Source organism: Chelon labrosus (assembly GCF_963514085.1).
Source record: "Chelon labrosus genome assembly, chromosome: 23".
NCBI classification, from domain to species: Eukaryota; Metazoa; Chordata; class Actinopteri; order Mugiliformes; family Mugilidae; genus Chelon; species Chelon labrosus.
In genome coordinates this window covers 5093575-5114933 of record NC_140356.1, presented here as the reverse complement: position 1 = coordinate 5114933, position 21359 = coordinate 5093575, and the positions used below count along the sequence as shown (strand labels likewise).

At 41.6% G+C, this 21359-nt stretch overlaps 1 protein-coding gene across 1 annotated transcript in view; it reads right to left on the bottom strand.

Annotated features, from left to right (window-relative positions):
- Positions 1-16744, bottom strand: part of ptprz1b (protein tyrosine phosphatase receptor type Z1b) — a gene marked incomplete at its 5' end in the record, with an annotated part of 58763 nt that extends 42019 nt beyond the window's left edge. The window contains one exon of the mRNA XM_084573857.1: positions 16681-16744. Within this exon, the coding sequence (XP_084429983.1) occupies positions 16681-16744 (64 nt within the window). The remainder of the gene's footprint in view (positions 1-16680) is intronic.
- Positions 16745-21359: the final 4615 nt, after the last annotated feature.

The window sequence follows — 21359 nt, the reverse complement described above, 5'->3', positions numbered from 1 at the left end:
AAAGGTCAAAGGACAGGAGGTTTCCAACAACGTGCCGCTTGTATCGCCACACACCGGCGATCGAATCAAGGGCAGCCACAAACCAGATGGAGCGAACACCGGTTTCGAGTTATGAATCTGTTCTGAATTCATCTGCTGAAGTCTGGTCCATGTTTGAGGATGACTCCACTCCACAACTGTCAGCCTATAACCAGAATAATTACGTTTCTCCCACACTAGAGTGTCAGTCACTGAGGATAATTACAAGAGCAACACTCAAACTGGTAATTTGGCCAAAGCAGAACTGAAGATTGTGCAGTTCAATCTAAGTGAATGTTAAAAACCTCTCAATATTTGATGCCTATTACTCTAAGGTTGGCGGCTGATTTAAACACATTTTATTTAAATTAAATATGGAGTAGTAAGAAAACGAAAAACAATAATGACATTCCTTGTCAAATGGAAGATATCAGTGTTGACTTGTGTTTGTATTATTCCATTATTTTTTTTTCCCATTCTAATTCATTTATAACTCTACCAGATAACAGAGCGATGCTATTAAGGATTAAGGCTTTCACCCAAACACATGGACAAAGAGCACAAAGTCTAGGTATGGAAACTTACAACCTTCCACACCCATCATCCTGACAGGCTAGTGTGTACACTCAGATTTTCTTACATCAATCCATCACGTTCAGCTCATTCTGGGAGGGATTTTGAGTTCTGAAATTTACTGTTTCATTTTATCTGCTTGCCCGTGACCCTTTTGTCTCCTTCTTTAGTTACCAATCTCTTGTGTTTCCTAGAAGGCCTTTCAATGACCCCCACAGAGGGGGCATGAACTTGTTGCTTTCAATCAAACGTAGATGTGTGGGGAAAGAATTTTAGCACTGCACTGAGCCAGTGTTGGATCACTGCTACTTAATATTCTACGTGTTACGGTGAATTCCAGTGAGAGGCCACTATTTTTTATCATACAGCGATAGCCTCTGATGGTATTTTTTGGGGGGGATGGAGATGCTGCAGGGAGGATTCACTGAAGACGGCTCAGCATTAATAGACTTGGGGTACGTATCACAGCCGATCCTAGCTGAACACTAATGAATAGCACTGCGCTGAATTGCAAGACTCCCGGGGCTGATTTAGCTCGAATCCCCAAGGTGAGAGAACTGTACGAGGCTGTGTTTCTGGAGATATAAACAGATTTCTAACAGTAGAGATTATTACTGTTGTCCTATTAAATGAGGCTCTGTGTTAGTTCTGCAACAGCGCGTCTGTGTGTTCAAATCACAAGGGGGGAAAACAGATAAGGTTCTGTATATTTATCAGTCTATGAAAGGTTGTGCACATGAAACAGGAAAAAAAACATACATATCTATCACATTTTCAGCTTAAAACTAACTATGTTTCATGTATCAAAGCACGGAGAACAGTCTTTTATGTAGCAGAGCAAAAGCTATGGTTGAAGAGGTTGGGGTTGATGAATGGGCACACAAAGCACCACACAAGTTCACCACATTCAAGCAAAATGGAGCATGAAGTTTTCACGTTAATGACTGGGCTTCCAAGACCAATAAATGATAAGACTCGTTCCCGATGTATTGTTGCTCTCAAATGGGATCTTATAAATTTGTAACCACTGAAATGACATTAAGTTTCGGCCCCTCTCATTGTGGATCTTTGGTGTAAACTCACCTAACACTAATACCCCCAAGCACACCTCAATGCCTCCCTTTCAAATTTTTGCTTCCAGGGTCCACTGCAGTTCTCCGAGTGTGCCTTTCTGTTGCAGGTGTAGACCAGTCAAACTATAATTTGACAATGGTGAAACATCATGTTGGTAGTAGTGATGGTAATATAATAGTTCTTTTATATTAGAGGTGGACCAAACTGTAACACCCCAATTCAAACATCCTTTTTAACTACTTCCTCCTTTTCCTCTCGGCATACAGTCTGTCAATGGAGTCATCCGTCATCGCATGATGAGAAGCATTCCAACAGCCCACAACAAATAAAAGTAACCACTGTTAAATATATTTTCCCACGTAAAAAGGCCCTAAAGGCGACTACCAACTACCATCTGCCATAACTGAGCAGCGACGAACACACACGACATCCGCGTCACGCAAAACGTGACACCTGTTGACCTGGGTGTCACGAGCACGCGCCCACGCACACATGCACAGGCGCATACCTCCAGGGGCCAGACTATAACTTATATAGCATTCAGCTGTGTTGCATGTCAGCTGGTCAAATTAGTACGCTCGACTTCTCTCACATTCACTGTCACTGTTTCTGTTGCCTCATCTTGCTCCGTCAGCCCCTGTCTGATACGCTGCACGTCACATTAAAACTACGCACAGGACCATTAGCAGGATGGTCACGGACAAAGACAAAGAGAAGACATACAGATATAGGGAATAGATAAACATGAACATTTTAATTTAAATGTTAATTAATAGGGCCGCATACGCATCATTATATAGCAGTCTAATTAAATATCCGTGAAGTCATTTCTGAAGAATATCAGCAAGTAAACTGCACATTTAATCCAGCTACTGGGATTTGATTTGAAAGTTTTTGCACAGAATACACTTTTTCATGCTATATATGGTTTTTCCTAGCTTAAAGAATGAGGCCAGGCATTTTGGGAGCCTTTTTAGTCGATTTATGTCCTGCTGTGTCTGAGATGTCTCCCATTTATCTTCTATGTCTGGTTGAATGAACAAAAGCCTGCAATGAGGTTCAGCAGCGCAGGTTATGAGTTAATGAGATTAGGCTCAACATTAAATGGAGGATATTGTTTCTGGGTGCTAAACAAACCAAGCATTGTTCCGGAGGGACTCAACGACATTAAAGCCGGAATATAAAACCTTATCAAAAAAGCCAATCGCTGGTATCTCAGTGTGTGTGTGTGTGTGTCCATGTGTGTGTATAATACAGCATGTGGAGAGCCTCACACTCAAGTTGTTCTGAAAGGGACAATGAAGTCATTTTTGTGAGAAAGTGTGTCTGCATGTTTTAAGAGGTGACCGTGAGAATATGGGGCCCTGTGTTGGAGGTGGTAATACAGTTGAACAGCTGGGGATGGGGGGGTTAGAAAACATATGCATGCACACACACACATGCGCAGTGTCAGGTAACACCCCAGAACATCGAGCCAGATGGGGTATCACAAATTCCTTTACAGCTATTTGGCTCCATGAAAGTCTAATAAAACCAAGCTTGTTCTGTCACTTAAAACTCTGCTCAGCTGTAACCAGATGCATGCACACTGGTGACAACCGAAAAGTGATTGCTGGTTTCTGCTGGGTCGCCACAGGACAAAAGTAGTGTGTTTCAGGGCAACAAATGAATAATACCCACACTGACAGCATGAGCCACTGATGTAAGCAGCGTTGCTTTGGGTTAAATGAGTATTTTTGCTTGAATTTCAGCTACAGCTCTTTGACTTTCCCTATGTTATCCATGTTGAACATGACAGGAGGGAGTGCAGGTTCTGTCGAATCCTTCCCACAACCAATGTGAAGGTATGGAACACATCTAAGAATAGTATGGCTCAGCAGGTAGAGCGGGTTGTCCACAGACTGGAGGGTTATAGACGGTTTAGACCTCTGCGTCTAAATGCAGAAGCTACAGCGACAGCGCAGAACATACACTGACCCTAGCGCCGTAACTGACATGCACCTCCCCAGAAATGTAATTATACGCCGCAGCGACGCAGACCGCAAGAGCTGCGATTGGTCCACTTGCTAGGAGCATGTTTCCGCTTTAGTATTTCCGGCTGCTTCTCCATCTTCGCAATTTTCAAATTGATTGTTTTGGATCAATACAAATGGAACACACAGAGGAAAGGTTAACTGAGGAGGTTCAGAGATTCAAACATTTGTATGACTTGTGATCGGTGAAATTTCAGTCGCCATTGTTGAAAGTGAAGCAGGAAGTAGAAACAAAAATTAGCGCCAACTAGTGTTTGGGTGGCGTTGTTACAGAGCGAGCCAGACTGACAAGTGCACAAATATAAATGGCTCGCACTGGCATCGTCCCTTGTAGAGTGCTTTGAATACTAATAGATAAAAAAGTCCTTTATAAATACAAGGTCATTTACCATTGAGTTTCCTCCATTTACAGATCATGAACAGAAACTAGTCATTTCACGTTCTTACTTCCTATCGAAAGATGTTCCTATTTAAACTCAGACTCCCTATCAGTCTTTTAGAACCCAAGAAGCTACTTGGACGCGTGTTGAAACATCTTCAAGAAACCCTACAAGTCCAGTTGCCCTTGACTGGGCTTTCTTTTTTGGATATACGAAGGACTTGATGACATGACATGAAAATGTTCTTCACAGATAATTACCAATTTATTTAAAAATTGTTCGCAATTATTTCTGTCGACTTGATTCAGTGATTCAGTGATTCAAAATATAAATATTGATTTGGTATTAATTATAAAAGAACCTGAATACAACTATATTCATATAGAAGTAAGTACAATATCAAATGAATTTTTGATCATGTTTTGTATGAATATTTTAGGTTTATACTTTTTTTATAGCGTTTTTCTTTCTTTACTTATGGGTTTAAAATTAATGTTTCTAACCTGGTTAAGCTGTAATACTCTTCCTTCTTCAACCACCTTGAGTTTGGGTTATAGCCAGGGGGGATGTTTCCTCCACATTTTAGCCGACAGCTGGGATATTTTTGATGAACTGCGAGTGGCAGAGGCCCTGCAGGGGACTGACCTCAAATGGTTGCTTCTAGCTAAAAATCAAACCAGCCAGGCAGGACATATCTTAACCAGAAGCTATGAATAAACACGGCACACAGACACATGGGACATATGCTCGGTCACAACGATTCAAACGCGGACATGCACAGACCCATGTCTCAGACAAACATGCTGAATAGTGAATTATAAAAGAGGATGAATGAGGTCATGATACATGTGTAGACACTATGGAGTGTGCGATGTGAGGTGACATTTAGGCCACACACGCATACAAGAGGGAGAAAGCACAGGGGACAGAAGGGAGCAAGCCAGTTGGCACATGAATGCGTGGGTCTCTATGTGTGAGTATGTGTTTAATGTTTCAACCCAATTCCTCTTCCATTGGTTAGTGTGTTTTCTTTGCATGGCTTTTTCTTTCATATCTACTGAGCATGTATGATTGCAGTTGTCCACCTCAGTTGTGAGGGACTGCGAGTGTGTGTGTGCACGGCACACTAATCTGCCTGCCTAGTTAGAGCACTGAAATGTACCATTTCCATCTGCTTGACACAAATTGAGAATCCAGGAGCAGTTCAGTGGAGCGGAGCTGTGAACTAATACATAAGCTTCTGCTTTAAAAAAAAAATAAATAAATAAATCTTGTTTGAGATTTCCTGGGATCTGAAAGCAAAAGAATTGATCACACTAGCAAGGAGCTTAAAGTCTGCTACGGTTAACCAGTAGAAGAAGAACACCAAAATGAACATAAAGGAGAAAAAAACCTTCCTTAAGGACTGGAAACAAACCATTTTCTATTTCTATTTAATTTATGCGTCTGCTGACATTTTTGACAGTACAGTAGTGTATAACTTTGCTAAACTTGCTTATCAACAAGTGCCGAGACTGCCGATGACATAGCTTCATTGAAGAATCTATTCAAGACGCCTCCCATCAGCATTCAGCCTGAATCAGTGGAGTTTCCATGACAACAGTTCACAGCGTCATGACAACGGAAGAGCCCCCCCTCTCCAATGGATTGTGGAACACCCTGACTTCCTGTCGGCTTCCTGATCCGACTCTCTCTATTGCCATGGATACAAAACCGTCCCCCGCCCTCTCTATTTTTCCTTGCAGGTTCACGCCCCCAATTCCTCACTTGTCTGGCAGACAGCACACACACTGAGATAGTAACACCAAGACACATGAGACTTGCACCTTACACAAATAAATGTATGTTCATGTATATTTATACACTTACACATCAGCGCTATTTTAAAGTGTGCATGTGTATATATAGATATATGTGTGTGTACGCTTCTTGGAGGGGAGCCTACTCCAAGCGGCCACCCAAATATTCCCATTGAAATGCGAGTGTGTGAGTGTGTGACTAAAGGAGGTCGTCGGCTGGTGGGGGTTAATCAACTTTCAGACCACTGATTGGTCACAGCCACAGCCCTATAATGAACTTTCTCCCTGGGAATAGAAAGTTTACACTGCGCTCAGATCCAGTTAACTTCTACCCCGCTCGTCTCCAAATTCCACGCTTGACAAAAGCAATAGACAAGTCTCCATTAACTTTCATCAAACCAATTGGTTGCGGTTTCAACAAAACTTCAACGACGCCTAGAATAGCTAAGCTATCCGCTGCTTAGGAGATGAAAGCCCTGAGAAAAACTTCTTCTCCAGAACCTTTTCTTTTAAACGGCCTTATGCTGAGAGCTTCCAGTGTGATTTACGTATTTGTTTCTGTCTTTACACAATAAAATTCGTCAGCACCTCAAAGAATGTTGCTTCAAGTACTCACTATGTATTTTCCTCTCTTGGCATACCAAACAAATCTATACTGAAATAAAGCTTGAGAAAATCACGGTTTACTTTGAGAGTACCAAAATATAAAGCTGTCTTGTCATTAATAACGAATTCCTTTTAACACCACAAACTTTCTTGATGCGATTAACGCATATTCTTTTATTATGACCTTGGTCTGACACCTTGTTGGAAATCAGGATGTGATCAAAGCAGCAAAAAACAAGGAGGAAAGCAAGCAAAATCTCAAGTGCGGTTTACCCTGCAGTGGAGTAGCACGCCCTGAAGTGTCAAAACTGCCAAAAGAAGAAGAAGAAAGCAAGCATAAACAAACGAGCAGAGACGGGTAAAGAAACAGGTCCTTTGAACGGCGAGCTCCGCTTCAAAGCCCTGCCAGAGGGTTCTCTTGACAGGAAAGAAAGTTATCTGCATGTAAAGATGATTTGAATTGAGTTACCAACGGTGAGAGCAGAAAGCCCGCCTCGCCAAAGGCAGACCAGACTGAACAAATGGACAACTCTACAAGCAACAAGCTTTCAACAGCGAACAGCAAAATGGGTGTCTGGCTTATTCTAGGGAATATTCTGGACAGCATTTGTCAATGGTTGCATGGTTGCAATCATAATAATAACATACATGAAGATAATGGAAAAATGTTTTCCTCTATAAATATTATATTATTATTATAAATATTATATGTTGTGTGTGTAGCTCAACAGGTTATGTCCCTAAAAGTAATATAACTTCTAAGTTTAAAGACTTCATTTCCTCTGGTCATTGTCAATCTCTACTCTTTTTTCCAGTTCCTAATATTATGAACAGCGGTCTGTTACTAGTGTTGCACAATGGATGCAACCTGGAAACCAGACTAACTACAGTTTTTTGGAGTCACTCTATTAGGAACTGATTATGCTCCAGCAAAGATCTGCCGGGTCAATCAAATCATTTGGGTGGGCTTTATGCAGTGAAGGGCATAGGAGTAACAGCAACGCAGTTATACATGCCATCTGAGCGACATGGAGCTAAAACTGTTTATAACAAAATGGCTGTGATTGGTTGTAGGACTATCAATTGGGTACAGGGATGTTTTTTTGTCATTACATTGGTTGAGACATGCCCCATAATGATGGAGTGTTACCAGACTCATATTCTGATTATTTGAATGAACAGAATATAATGAATAATGTTACTGGTGCTTGGACAGTTGACGAGAAACGAAAGTGGAACAATTCTATGCAGAGCACACATCACACTTTGAACATTATAATTCGTGTATTTAAATGTTAATATGTTTTATATCTACCATGGTTTTATGTAAAATGTCCTATATCTGCTGCGACACCGCAATTTTGTGCTAATGTCAAAGTACACTACAGATGAACATGAAGCCAATGGTCAATGGTCAGCCAAATGATTTACTATCAAATCATTTGTAATCTGTTATTTTTACACAGTGAAAATCACAATCATGATTTCCGGGGATCTGAGGGGATATCCATCCTAAGACAAAAGAAACATAGATATACAAGACGCAAGATATAGCATTTATTGGATAGACAACTATGAAGTCCTGATATTTAAGAAGCCGGAAAGTTTGGCTTTTTTGCTTGAATAAAGACTGCAGCACTTTGTTCCACTGTTTATGTTGCAACAGCTACATGCACTTAATCAAACTCAAGACTGAAGTCAATGAATGTGCAGTACAGACATTGCTCGATGGTCACCGCTTGGCATTCTCTGCCTTCTGCCTGGATTGCTATGCAATAGCACAAGTCAGCTAGGGTGAGCCTCAGTACTGCCATGAGCAATTTAACCTCCGATGTAGGTCTATAGATGTCCAACAAAGGCTTTAACACCAAGCAAAATTTGCACAACAATAGTCACAAGCTACATCATGACAGCAAGAACAATGCCATACAACAAAGATATCCTAAGGTTGTGATGCGATCTCATCTCTGGCCGTTAACCACACTCTGCAACGCTGAGTGTCTGAAGGTCCATAGTCTGACAGTAACTTCATCAGTTTTCCTACTATAAACAAACACCTTTTGAGGAACTGCCCTGGAAGTGTGTCTGTGTTTGTGTGTGCATTCATTTTTGTACATTTTAAAGTCCCTCCAGCTGGACCGCAGACTACTAGCAAGGTTCTCTCCCTCTCCGGTAGCCTCAGTCCTTGGTGCCAGCCTCTTGTAAAAACAACAGTAGCTTTTGTATGTGGGCACAGACAGAGACAGACGGCCATTGTCAGCTGCTGTAACTTCAGACAGACTTTCTCAACTGGAGAGACCACAGAGAGAGCACTGGCATTTGTTGATTGAACATTTGAGCACTGCTTTCAGAGACTTAGTTTCACTCTTCCTCTCCTTTTAACCTTTTGTTCTGTGTTATCTTGCCATCCTTCTTTCCTGCTCCAAACTGTTCTGCCCATTAGCCATAGCTGTTTCGTCTATTCAAATGGAGAATGTAGTTCTTTTTTCTGGGCACCGTTTATCTCTTTAACTCTAACCCTCACCTCTGTAATTACAGAGAAAGACGTGTGACCGCTTCATCTGACATGAGGTACTTAACGGTCAGGAAAAGTCTCCCAGGCATTGAGAAGCTTCGGATGTTGCTACCCTCAAAGCGAGATGCACGTTTGACGCCTACCAGCATCTGAAACACCCTCCCTCTGTATATCAGAATTAGCATCCAGCCATTTCTGTAACCTTCCCAAACCGACAATCCTGTGATTGATCAACTGCTGGGAAGTCAGAATGTTAGTTTGAACTTTTCTCTATTGCACCCATTTTGTTTCTAACACAACTGCATCCTGAAGATAATTTGCTCTGTTGTCTCCCTTGCAAAAATCACCTTGACCTAAACAAAACTTTACCGAATACATAACGCTGAAAGTCACCACCAAGTATGTTGTGTACATACATCTACTGATGCCTAGTCTGGACACATCCTCAGTGATGTACCTGGATTCACTGGGCGTTTCGGGTCTTTCAACTATCATACGCCCTCCTCCAGGTGACCCAGCCGGGGTTGATCAAGTCCCGGCTTGTGTCCAGACGGCTAACTAGCTACCATGACTCCATGGATCTCCTCTTTTGAGCCACAGCCATCTTGAGGCCCTTTCTGCCGCTTCCGTGGTACTGCGGATGGCTCTCCTCCTCCTCTCTCCATCGATGCCTAAGCTGCTAAAGGCTCTGGCCAAGGAACGGGCTGCAAATCCTCTGCAACCAACCTCCACAGGGAAACACCTTGCTCTCCAACCAAGATGTAAATCCATTTGTTGATACTGTCCCTTATAGCTTCAGAACATCTCAAGAATATAACAGAGAAGTGAAGGATGCTGCAGAAACTGTTTCCAAAGCTGTTATTCTGTTATTTTGCAATAACTGGGTCACCATTGACAACCTGGCTATAGTTGGTGCTCTCTGCAAAGGAGAAAACTGTAAACCACAGGAGGTGAGTATTTGATATTCAAGCGAGATTTCCGGTATTCCACAAATAAGCTTCCTCCCATTTTAGGAAACCTAAAACAGAAATTTTGGAAATTCTGTTGACCCCATTTTAGTTTGAAAGCTCTGCTGTTTTTTTTTTTGTGTGTGTGGGCAGGCTGAAACTTTTGGGGAAAAACACCCATATTTGCATCTTTCCCTGATTCGTCATGACATCCCGTTCCTGAAAAGGACAAAGAAATCAGCCTTGACTACAGCTTTTAATTCAACACAGACAACAAATGCTAGCTGCTAGCAGCTGCTGTGCAGTTATATTCAGAATTTTTATATGCATCCACCTGTTATAATACAGGAAGCAAGCAATTATTTGGGACAATTCCTCTGTCAAGGAGGGTTATAAGCTCTACATAGATCAAGGGTTTTGAACACCAGCATAAGAATGCCTAGTTTACCTCAATGGTCACAAGATATGCATTTTCAGTTGATGAATATTGCATTAAAACATTTGTCTAGATCTGCCATAAAACAAAACCAAAACCCTGCAGCATCTAAACTTCTTCTTTCTCATCAGTTTTATTAGTGGCTAGCGACCAAGCTGGCAAGAATCAGAGATGACTATTTCCTCTTCTTCTGTTTTAGTAGAGGTTGACTAGCATCATAGCTGCCAAAACTCAAAGGAGTAGGAGAAGAAGAACCAAAATCATGTGACTAAACATGTCTGTTGTGTAGAATTACATTACTCTGGAAACGTAACTCAGCCACACAGCAATCTGTAAATTGTGCAATGTGGATGTTTGGCGAGCTGGTAGTTGGCGATCCTCATTCAATACTACCAACATTTGCACCTACAAAAAAATCACTAACCGGAATACACTGAGTACACTCAGGCAAAGGGTTCATTGAAACAATAACAACAAACACTGAACACTGCATTTAAAAGAAAAGTTTCCTCAAGAGAGTGTGAGAGGGTTACAGCATTAGGAAACTAATGAGGAAACTAAACCTGCAGACAAGTTTAGTTCGCTTTGCTCTGTGGATTTGTCTTGTAAATTATAAAGTGCATTTCCACTGTTCTTTCCCACATTTACCTTTGAGACTTCCACAAATCACTCTAACTAACGAGAGCACCCCCAAAAACTAGTAAAAAGGTTTGACTGACAGAAGTGTTTCACTGATCAGAGTTTCCTGTCCAGGATGCTCAGCATCAAAGTGATCCAGCTGTACTCATGGCACAGACTGGTTTTAAATAGCCATGTCCGTACGCTGCCACAGTAAGAGCAGACTGCAGCTAAATGGATTAAAGAATACGAGCCCTTATGAATATAATGACTTAGATGGAGAGACCACATGAAAAACTAGTAGTAAGAGGGGGAGACACAGAGGAATGGAAGGATAATTATCACAGTAGAAAGCAGGCAATCAATTATTCAATGTAACATCTGTGGTTTTGGCAACATCAACATTGTATTATCACGATTACAGTGCATCCCTCCTCTACCAGTACACATTCCATTTTTTTAATTTATTTTTGTTTTTAGTCTGTGATGTCGAGCCTTCATGGCGCAACATAGCTAACCATTTCCCTCATTCAAGAGGATTTAACTATATAAGGAAATCTTCCAACAGAAATTTACTACAATATCATCAACTGCCGTATTTGTTGCCAAAAAAAGAAATCAGATTATATTTTCTCTGCTAAAAACCAGACAGTTAAGAAGGCTTTGGAAAATCTTTCTAACAAGATTTATTTCCCTCAGTGAAGAGTTTTATTCGGTCGGTTTACAGAACTCGACTCCATCAGGCTGCGTGCACGTGTAAATGAGTGCACACATAATCTCATCTTAAGCTCGGGGTTAAAGCTAGATGGAGAGAGGCCCGCAGTTATATCTAACATACTATATACACAGTACAGTCTCAAAAAAGAGGAGATAACAATGAAGCAGTACTGTTGAGGACAATGTTCCTATGTAGGTTTTTAAGTAAGCAAGTAAGTCCCTATAAAATTTCTGTATCTGCAAGAGCATATGGATGACAAAGTAAACAAGAGAGAAAGAAAAAGAGCAAGGCTAAATCATCTCTGTGGACGTTTACAGTTTGGGACATGGCGAGTCGAATGCATTTGAAAGTAGCATGGATACGCCTTTCAAAACTTGACACGGGCAACAATGTCTGCACTCCTAAAACCTGCAGTCAGGGTGTACAAAGCTCCTAGTAAAAAATCTTTAGTCTTGTGATGTGAAATTACAGTGCTGGCCAGAGCAACTACTCGGAAAAAAAATGCCCAAAAAAATATCTGATAGCCTAAAAGCCAAGGCATTAGCAGCACCCAGGCCAGAAAAAGAAATTTAAAGTGAGGCATCTCTTCAAAACAACTTCTTTGGCATCTACAGGAAATCAGCACCTCAGATTCCTTACCGACGTAGTGTTTTGTTCTCTGAAACAGAATTTTTACTTTTACTTTACCATTTCATACTATTTACGGGAAAATATTACAATAGTCACAAAAAGCAGCAGTAACGGCAACAATAACAGACAAAGGCGGTGCAGCGACTTAAGACAGTTGTGCCGTAATGCCAACAATATTTTAGTTTAAGTAGAATGAGGTTTCACTTTGCTAGGTCCAATATATTCAGCGTTGAAATTGACTTATTTTGTTCATTTTTTGTTATTAAAGAGAAAGAAAAGTACTGAAAAAGAGTACTATTGGGTACGGTGCCAAACTCCATGTAGTGGTATTGGTCCAAATGTGAATAATACCCAACACTAATGCCCACTGTGATTTCCTGTCTATCTACATTACTCGTAGATTTATGCATTCAGTATGTGTACCAGAATGTATGTGCCACTATTTTGTCGGCAATTACAACACACCACTATGCTGCCGGATGCTACCCCTCTGGTTCAAATGCCCTGAGTGCACTGGGAGGCCAGATGGTATCTCACAAGCTGAACATATGATGACTGCACTCACATTAACCACAACACATCAAATATCACGCAGTGCATGTGTCATGGGTTTGTATGGTGGCATGGCTCCCAGACTTTTGTGTATGGTATTTATCTGATGATGGGTTTTTTTGGTTGATCACAGGAAGAATTGTCAAATGGAAAAAGGATCTATGGTATACAGAGTGTTAGGAATGCTGACAATGTAAAATGTATTCTTTCACAGTCAAGAGACTGAGAGCCATGCTGTGTGATCTCTGGCAGTAACACGCCACCGCAAGAAAACCTCAGCCTCCTAAAGATGTAGTAGTCACATAACAAAAAATGCTATGCGGCCTTTTAGAAGCATAAACGCATCCTCACTAACTACAAAAACAACAAAAGCATCAAATGCAATTTGTTCTGTCTTGAAAGCTGAGTGGAATAAAAGGTAAAGACTGGGCTCTGCTGTGAAGTGGTATGAATACCGGAGGAGAGGAGTGCAGACACAACCACCATGCTGAGCTGAATCAGATTAGTTTCAAATCTCTACCCAGCAGGGATCATAGGATACTACAACTCCAACTTACTGTGGCTTCCAACAGATCTACATATATTCAAAGGCAATATGTTGCACCAAAACCAGAGCACACGCCTATAGCCTCTCATCCCTGCTGAATTTCACATATAGAAAGCCAAACAGAAGGCAGCACTGAGAAGTCAGATGCGTGCTGCAGAGACGGAACCATGCTGAAAATGCTTATGGCACAGTAAAAAAGCAAAAAGACTGTTATCACTGACAAAACTGATCCCAGAGCGAACATCACAGTGATGTGTGTTGTGTGTGATGCTTTTGTATTAAACGGTGTGAGTGAAACGCGGACCAAGAAAATGTGTGCAATTTTGAGAGGTGTCCAGGCATATTGTGAGACAGATGGTTGTGCTTCCTTTCTCCAGAGGATATTTCTTTCACTGTATATCAAAAAAACGTACATTTAACATAAACATTGGCAATTAAATGAGCCAAGTTGCATCAGACAACTGAAACAAGCTTAGAGAGATGAGCTTAAACTGTTGGAAACAACTTCAGATCACAGCCAAACTTTAAATGTGCTATAGCATTTCAGGAAATAGTAAATATGAACAGGAAAGTAGAAAGACCTGAGACCTATAATGGGTCTGACAGAGTATGATCTCTCAGCCAGTCTGGAACTGCTTGATTCCAAGGACCTCCAGTTAATTAAGGAGCAGCCTTTCCCCTGTGGTGTCAGCAGGTGGAGGAAGGAGTTAAAGACCACTGGAATTTATAGGAAATGTGAGCTTCATTTTCTGAAACACAAGCAGCAGCGATCACACTGCTGTAATTAAAAATAACCAATCCAAAGCAAAGGGAGCTAAGGAATTACAGCGCTTGTTCACCCTATCAATAACCATCAGTAAGCATGTTTCAGAGTTTCAGAGAATTCAAAAAAAAGTCTCATGCATTCATCTGAGTTAATCAGATCACAAAAAAATGGAATCAAATGGGAGCATGCGGGTTTGTGTCTGGGACTAAAATTGGAAACCTCTAATCTCAGATGCCTAAGTGAGATATCAGGAGATTCATCTCCTGCGCTTTTGGACAAATGATGAGATAAAAACAGATAATCTTGTTAAGAATCGATGTTAAACTTTTTAGCATGCTCTGTGATCCCTCAAAGGTCAAATTGAAATGCCAAACAAAGCTTTAGTGAAGATGAGTGGATGTAGACTACCGGGCGTCCCCTGAGCTTTCAAGTAGGTCCTCAACAAACGAGGGAAGTTTTTCATTTTACTCACCACTTTCAACTTCAATGAAAAGGCCTTGTAATTCTGTCTGAACAAACATTAGATTGAATAAAAGCACATGACTCACAGTTTAAAGTGAGTCAAACTTTTGGAACTTTTAAAATCAATTTCATAAAAACATAAACAGACAATGATTAGCCTGGTAACACGCAATTTGGATTTCAACCACTACAGAGAAAAAAATTGTCCTAGAACCAATCAAATGCATTTTGTTGTAGATAAATTCAATTCCATGGGGCTCAGATGGCGTGTATAATTACATCACCGTTACTCTTCTGTCCATCACCACATAACGCCCACCTAAACAATTTGATTTGAGTGGTAGATCTACAAACAGTTCCCAACAGACTGAATCCATACCAATTTTACGCCTCAAAGCTTTTGTGGTTGAGGGCAGTCGGGCTGGCTTCCAGGCCAGATAATGGTATCGCAGTTTTAAAAGTCCTCCAAACATTTCTGTACTACCCATTAGACTACATATCGCAATCCACCTGTAACAAAGCTAACACTGGTAGGTATATTCAGGGGTGCATCGTTAGGACAGGCAAACCAGGCAATTGTTTGGAGCCCTGGGGAAAAATTGAGAAAGGGGGCATTCACACTACTCCACATGGGGCCCCCTTCTATCTTCCCTATGACAGACTTTGCTAGTTCGGACTGGTGGGACAGCACATGAACCTCTCTGTCTGGGGCTCCTAGGACTGCCACCGAGTGTATAACCCCAGTAGATAATTCATCAGACAATCTGGTTCTGCAGTACACCCCACATTTCGTGATACATTTAGACATGTCATATTTGATTAGTGTGATCAGTGCAATGAAGACTGAAATTAATTCACTAAAACTCCAACTGACAGAAACTTGATGCCTCAAACTAAACTTTGCTTTTAACTAAAGTTAAAGAAAATTTGTGGATGACTGAGAATCTTTCCAGACATCTTTAAGACATTTTTGCATCACTTTGTGTTTAAATATTACATTTATTGACATTTTTAGAGACTTCTCTATTTATAAAACTATAACTGAAACTCCCCCTCACCAGTCGGGTTTTGGTGAAACATGAAGCAATGATTCATCCTGCAACTGTCTGGAGCAATTTAGGATTCAGAAATCAGTACACAGACAGTAGTGTATACAAAATTCTGGTTTCTTCTGTGCTACTTCCCCCACCTGTTACTCAACTCTGCACCCTGTCCTGCTCTCAGATGTCTTTACCGATAGGGATCTGCGATTCCACATCTGCTCCACTGACAATTATCTTGAGTAACTGTGTAAGGTGGGGCAAAAACAGCTACTATGGTCTGTCAGAAAATCATTGTGGCAATCAGAAAGAATTATAGGATGTCATATCTTATACATTTAGCAGCCAAAGCTCATATAGAAACACCTCATAATGTCAAAAAACATGGAACTTACACATGCTCAATCCCTTTTAAAATACTTTCCAAAAGTATAAAGGTTATAAGAATACATTTTAAAAAAGAGCTATTTAATCACATAATCACATGGCCATGCGCAGCCTGTCATTAGCAGCAACATTAAGTCTTCATCAAGTTCAGCAGAGTCTATGAGAGCACCAAGAACAAACACGGTATTCACCAAGTCAAACTGCTCACACGATCACACTGCAAAAACAGCACATCGCCACATTTCATTCATTCTTCAACTTGTGTTTGGAGACGGCGTTCAACACGTTCACATCAGATAAATCCCTGCACGCTGCACTGCGCTGGATTGCCTTGAAACTAAATTTCAGTGGATAACAATAGTCACTGACAGCCTGTATCCTACTGTTGGTGCAAATTCTCACGTCGGAAATTCACGTGCTGTCACGTTGACATATGAAATTCATTTTTCTGCTTTTGCAGATTTCGAATCGATGTGCTGAATATCCGCGGGAATAAAACAGACGCGCCGCTCAATCTCAGACAAGCGATGTCCACAGCATCACATGTCAGCCACAGTCAATCCCCCCTCAGTTTCTTACCTATTTGGCTGAAAAGCAGGAGCTGAGAGATGATAATATCGGTCCTTGGACCTGCTGCTTCCATGGTCTCGGCGAGCGACTTGAACGTAAAGAGGCAGAAGCGTGTGTTTATAAGAGGCGGGCGGCGGGTCGGGTGCGTAAAGATGCGCTAAGAGGTCATCGTTCCGCCTCTCCAGCCTCTGAGTGCGGCGGCGGGGCTGTGGACTCGGGTCGGCGTAGTTCGGGAATGACTTCGACTCGGATTGGTTCGCCTGGGGGGGTAGGTTGGAGGAGTGCGGGCACGCTGGCTGGTTGGGTGATTACGGACGCGCATTCGCGTGTATCGCCATAAGAGACGAGCTGTGTGCGCGCACCGCCCACCGCTCTTAATGGAAATCACTGTAGCCTGTGGCTCCTGTAATACTCTTATGATATTACCACAGGGACGGGGAGTGTGTCTGCAGCAGACGGCTCCAACTTAGAGGCTCTTATCGTCCAGGATTTTTCTATTCCTTTGATTTCTACACCATTTCTGACATAAAACTATGCAGAACTGGTCACATCACAAAAACACAAATCAATATTACAACAAAAATAGAAACCATTAAGTCATGTTATAATTTAGGATATATATTTCTGATATAAATGTTTGCACTGACTTATAGTGACCTCAACAGCCCATAATTCAGACAAGGTGAGTTTATTGGATTTGTAAATAATCTGATTTGTTTGTTGTAGAACAGAAAGTTATTGATTAGCAATAAGGATGACAAACACAACGAGCCGTAGCATGCCCTATTACCACCGATACAGGTGAAGTGAATGGCAATGAATATCTGGTGATAGTGGCACCTGTCAGTGGATGGGTTATATTAGGCAGCAAGTCACTATGTTGTCTCGAAAGTTGATGTGTTGAAAGCAGGAGAAATGGGCCAGTGGAAGGATATAAGGGCCATACTGGGATGGCTAAACGACTGGGTCAGCTCTTGTGAGGTGTTCCTGGTCGACAGTGATCGTTTCCTACCAAAAGTGCTTCAGCGAAGGATGAATAGTGAATGCCAAGGCTCATTGATGAACGCAAAGACCAAAGGCTGGCTTGTATGTTCTGATCCAAAAGACGAGTTGCGGAAAAAATTAATGTTGGTTCAGATAGAAAAGGTGTCAGAACCATGGACTATAGGAAGATGAACGGCAGAACAGCTCCTCAAAAGTGAAGCCAAAGCAAGTAGAGCTCCCCCTGGTGACTGGCTGCAGTATAGGTCATAAACTCCGCCCCCTCCATGTTAGTGGATGGGACTTGGGCTAAAGTAAAACACTAAAATACACGTCAAGGTGTGGTTTCTGTCATTTTAGATAGTTAATATTATGTTGATGCATGTTCAAGCGTCAGTTAGTTAGTTTTGGTCAGTAATTTGACACTATAGAAACAGGATGTGACATAATGGCGACTACCAATTGCCATGCCAATCGCTCCATAAAACAAAACAAAATAATAAATAAGTACAGTGAATAATCCAACCTTTCTTTGTAACTGGTGGAGGTAGAACAGAGCGCAGTATTAATTGGCGTTAGCGTGGTCGTGGTCGCTCATTGATATCGGCTCACATGGCTCCACTCTCGGACAGTACTGAGAAGACTCTGGCTCCAAAGTCACAACATGTTGCTGCCTATATCACTGGGAAAATAGCATCAGTTTGGCCAATGCAAGGAAGTGGGGACACATTGTCCATATTTATATACAGTCTATGGTCAGAACACACAGTGCATCACAGTTTGTTTTGTATGGGGCTATGTAGACAAAGACAAGTAATGGTGCCCATGCTGACCTGTGTCTACTGCTGAAAGCATCAACAATGGGCATTGAAGTATCAAAATTGGACGATGGAGAAACAGAAGAAGGGGGCCTGGCTGGATGTGTGAGCATTGCTTACCTGGTGAACAAATGGCACCAGGAACAAGGCAAGCCGACTGAGACAGTGTGACGCTTTGTTCTGCTGGGAGAACTTGGCTCCTGCCATTCATGTGAATGTTACTTTGGAACGTACCACCTACCTAATCGTTGCTGCAGACCATGTACACCCATGGGAACAGTTTTCCTGGATGGCAGTAGCCTCTTTCAGCAGGATAATGTATCCTGCCACAAAGCAAAAATGGTTCAGAAGGATTTGAGAAACACAACATGTTCAAGGTGTTGACTTGGCCTCCAAATTCCCCAGATCTCAGTCCAATCAAGCATCCGTGGGATCACTGGACAAAAAACGTCAGGTCCATGGGCGCTCCACCTGGCAACTTGCAGGACTTGAAGGATCTGCTGCTAAAGTCTTGGCACCTGACAGCACAGCACACCTTCAGAGGTCTTGTGGCGGCAAAATGGGAGGTTATCGCAATGTGATGGCTGATCCGTGTAAATAGTCCCTATATGAAACAGCGAAGGCATTATAAAGAATAAACAAAAAGCATGGTTAGGTTATGTCATGCCGAGCAAAAACTTTCTTTTAAGTAACTATAATAAGCTTTATATATAAAAAAAGAAAACAGGAAGGAAGTAGCATAATATGTGTTTGTAGTTTTTATATAAAAGGCTTTGGTTTGCTGAACCAAAGCTGCATCACACAACAACCTAAGAATGTGGATCCAGCCAAGCCAGAACAGTCCCACAGAGGAATCAGTGTGTGTGTTTGGTGAGATTTGGCAGTGGTTGGACTCTAGGATAATGTGTGTCTGTGTGTGTGTGCCTTGTGAAAAAGAATGAGCGTAGTTCCACAAGCAACAGGCTTCAATGGCGCAACAGCACACAGTTGCGCGAGCTTGCGCATGTTTGTGTGTGTGTGTGTGTGAGACAGGCTTGAGTCACACAATAACACGCAGCTCTCGTTGCTCTGTGTGCATTAATTAGCATAAATTAAGTGAGATAATCCCTTTTAATTCAGACGGGAGCCTAGTCTCACTTGTTGGACCAACATTTTTACGGATGCTTGTTACAATATCGTCTCTGCCTCCGTGCTTCCGGGACATAAGCCCACATGTGCATTTGTGAGAGAAAGCGAGTGCATCTTGTGGAATAACGTGTTGATGGTAGCATCGGTCAATGTAATTACAGACAAAAATAGAGAGAGTAGAGTAGAGTACAGGATGAAAACATAAAAGCTGCTCGAAAAAAAATGCTCTTGCTGAGAAACACACAGAGACAAACACACTTTCATGCGCAACATGAGTGTAAAAAGAAGGAAAACTAAAACAAATCCTCTTTCTGTAACATGCATGCTCTGCTCTGACAGGTGGAATGGTACAAGCCGAACGACCACATCGTGCTGCTGCCTCCTAAAAGATATCCTGAGCTTTTTCAGATGCTGTTGCTGCGGAAAGCTGATTCTGTTTTCAGAGCACACGGGCAGCTATGGATTATGGATTACGGGTTTGCACTCTTTCCTCTCTTGCACTGTACATTCATAGCACAAGTGGAACAAGGTCAATAAATTAACACAAGCTCATTCAGGTGACCCGCGGTGAAGCATGTGGCCTCTGAATATCTTCTGATTTGGTTATAATGAAGTGTCAGGTAAAGATGCACACCATAGCTTCAGTTTTTGTTACGCTGGTTGCTGTAGACAGTTTGCTAGTCTGATAATCTGAGATTATACACGTACATACACTTTGACAAAAGGTCATAGAGAGTCCAAAAATTCAGTGTCAGGCTTGGAAAGAGAATTTTATACTCCAGGTTTCTTCTCTAGGGACCACAAACAACAAATTTAATGTTTCAAACTGAGATACGTATTTAAATTTAAACTGAAATAAAAGAGAAAAAATAGAGTCAACATAAGAATCTAACCTTGTCAAAAACAATACAGAGCACTTAATAAGTTGCTCAAAAGAAGGAGGCGTTTTCTTTCAAATAATTTCATCCTAAAAGTATTTGTGTGCATGTGCGCGTGTTACGTGCCTGAACCCCTGTTGCCATGACAGTGGATGCCGTTTCCGAGTTGACAGTGGTATTGACGTCCAGCCGAGGCAACTGGAGGTCAGTATCCTGGACACCACTGGGTTGACAAATACTGGTCGATGGCTGTGTGTGTGTGTGTGTGTGTGATGGAGAGAGAGAGGTGGACGCCATTAGCGGTCGATGCCTGCTATGGAGCAACGCAGCTACATGTGTGCGTCCTGAACATGTGAAGTGGATGAATAATGTTGATCATTAGTGCATATGCTCACTGATGCGTCCTCAAGACCTGCTTGAAACATTGCTCTGCACAATAACCAATATTACTTATCACGGCTCCTCCACTTTAGTATATGCTATTAAGTTTAAAATTAGTATTATAAGTTTAGTTCAGTTAAGAATCTGCAATAACAGGCTGACAAGGGAGCAAGAGATAAAAAATACAAGATCCATTAAGGACAATCTGCTCCATTTAATAATCAATAAATTCTTGTTTTAAGAGAGTAATGTCGTAGCTGTCATTTATCACTGGCATCAACCGACTTCAGAAAACACTAACAGATACCTACCTGTATGCATGCACACTTACCTGACAACTCAATAGCTACAAGCATGACAACAAATGCATTCTAATATAGTCCTGCACTAAATCTCCATGAAGACTATGGTGTTCATCTTTGTTTTAAATTGTATTGTGTTGTACCGACACATTGCTGTTATCTCAACTTATCTTGAATATTAGAACAGTCATGGAGGGAGG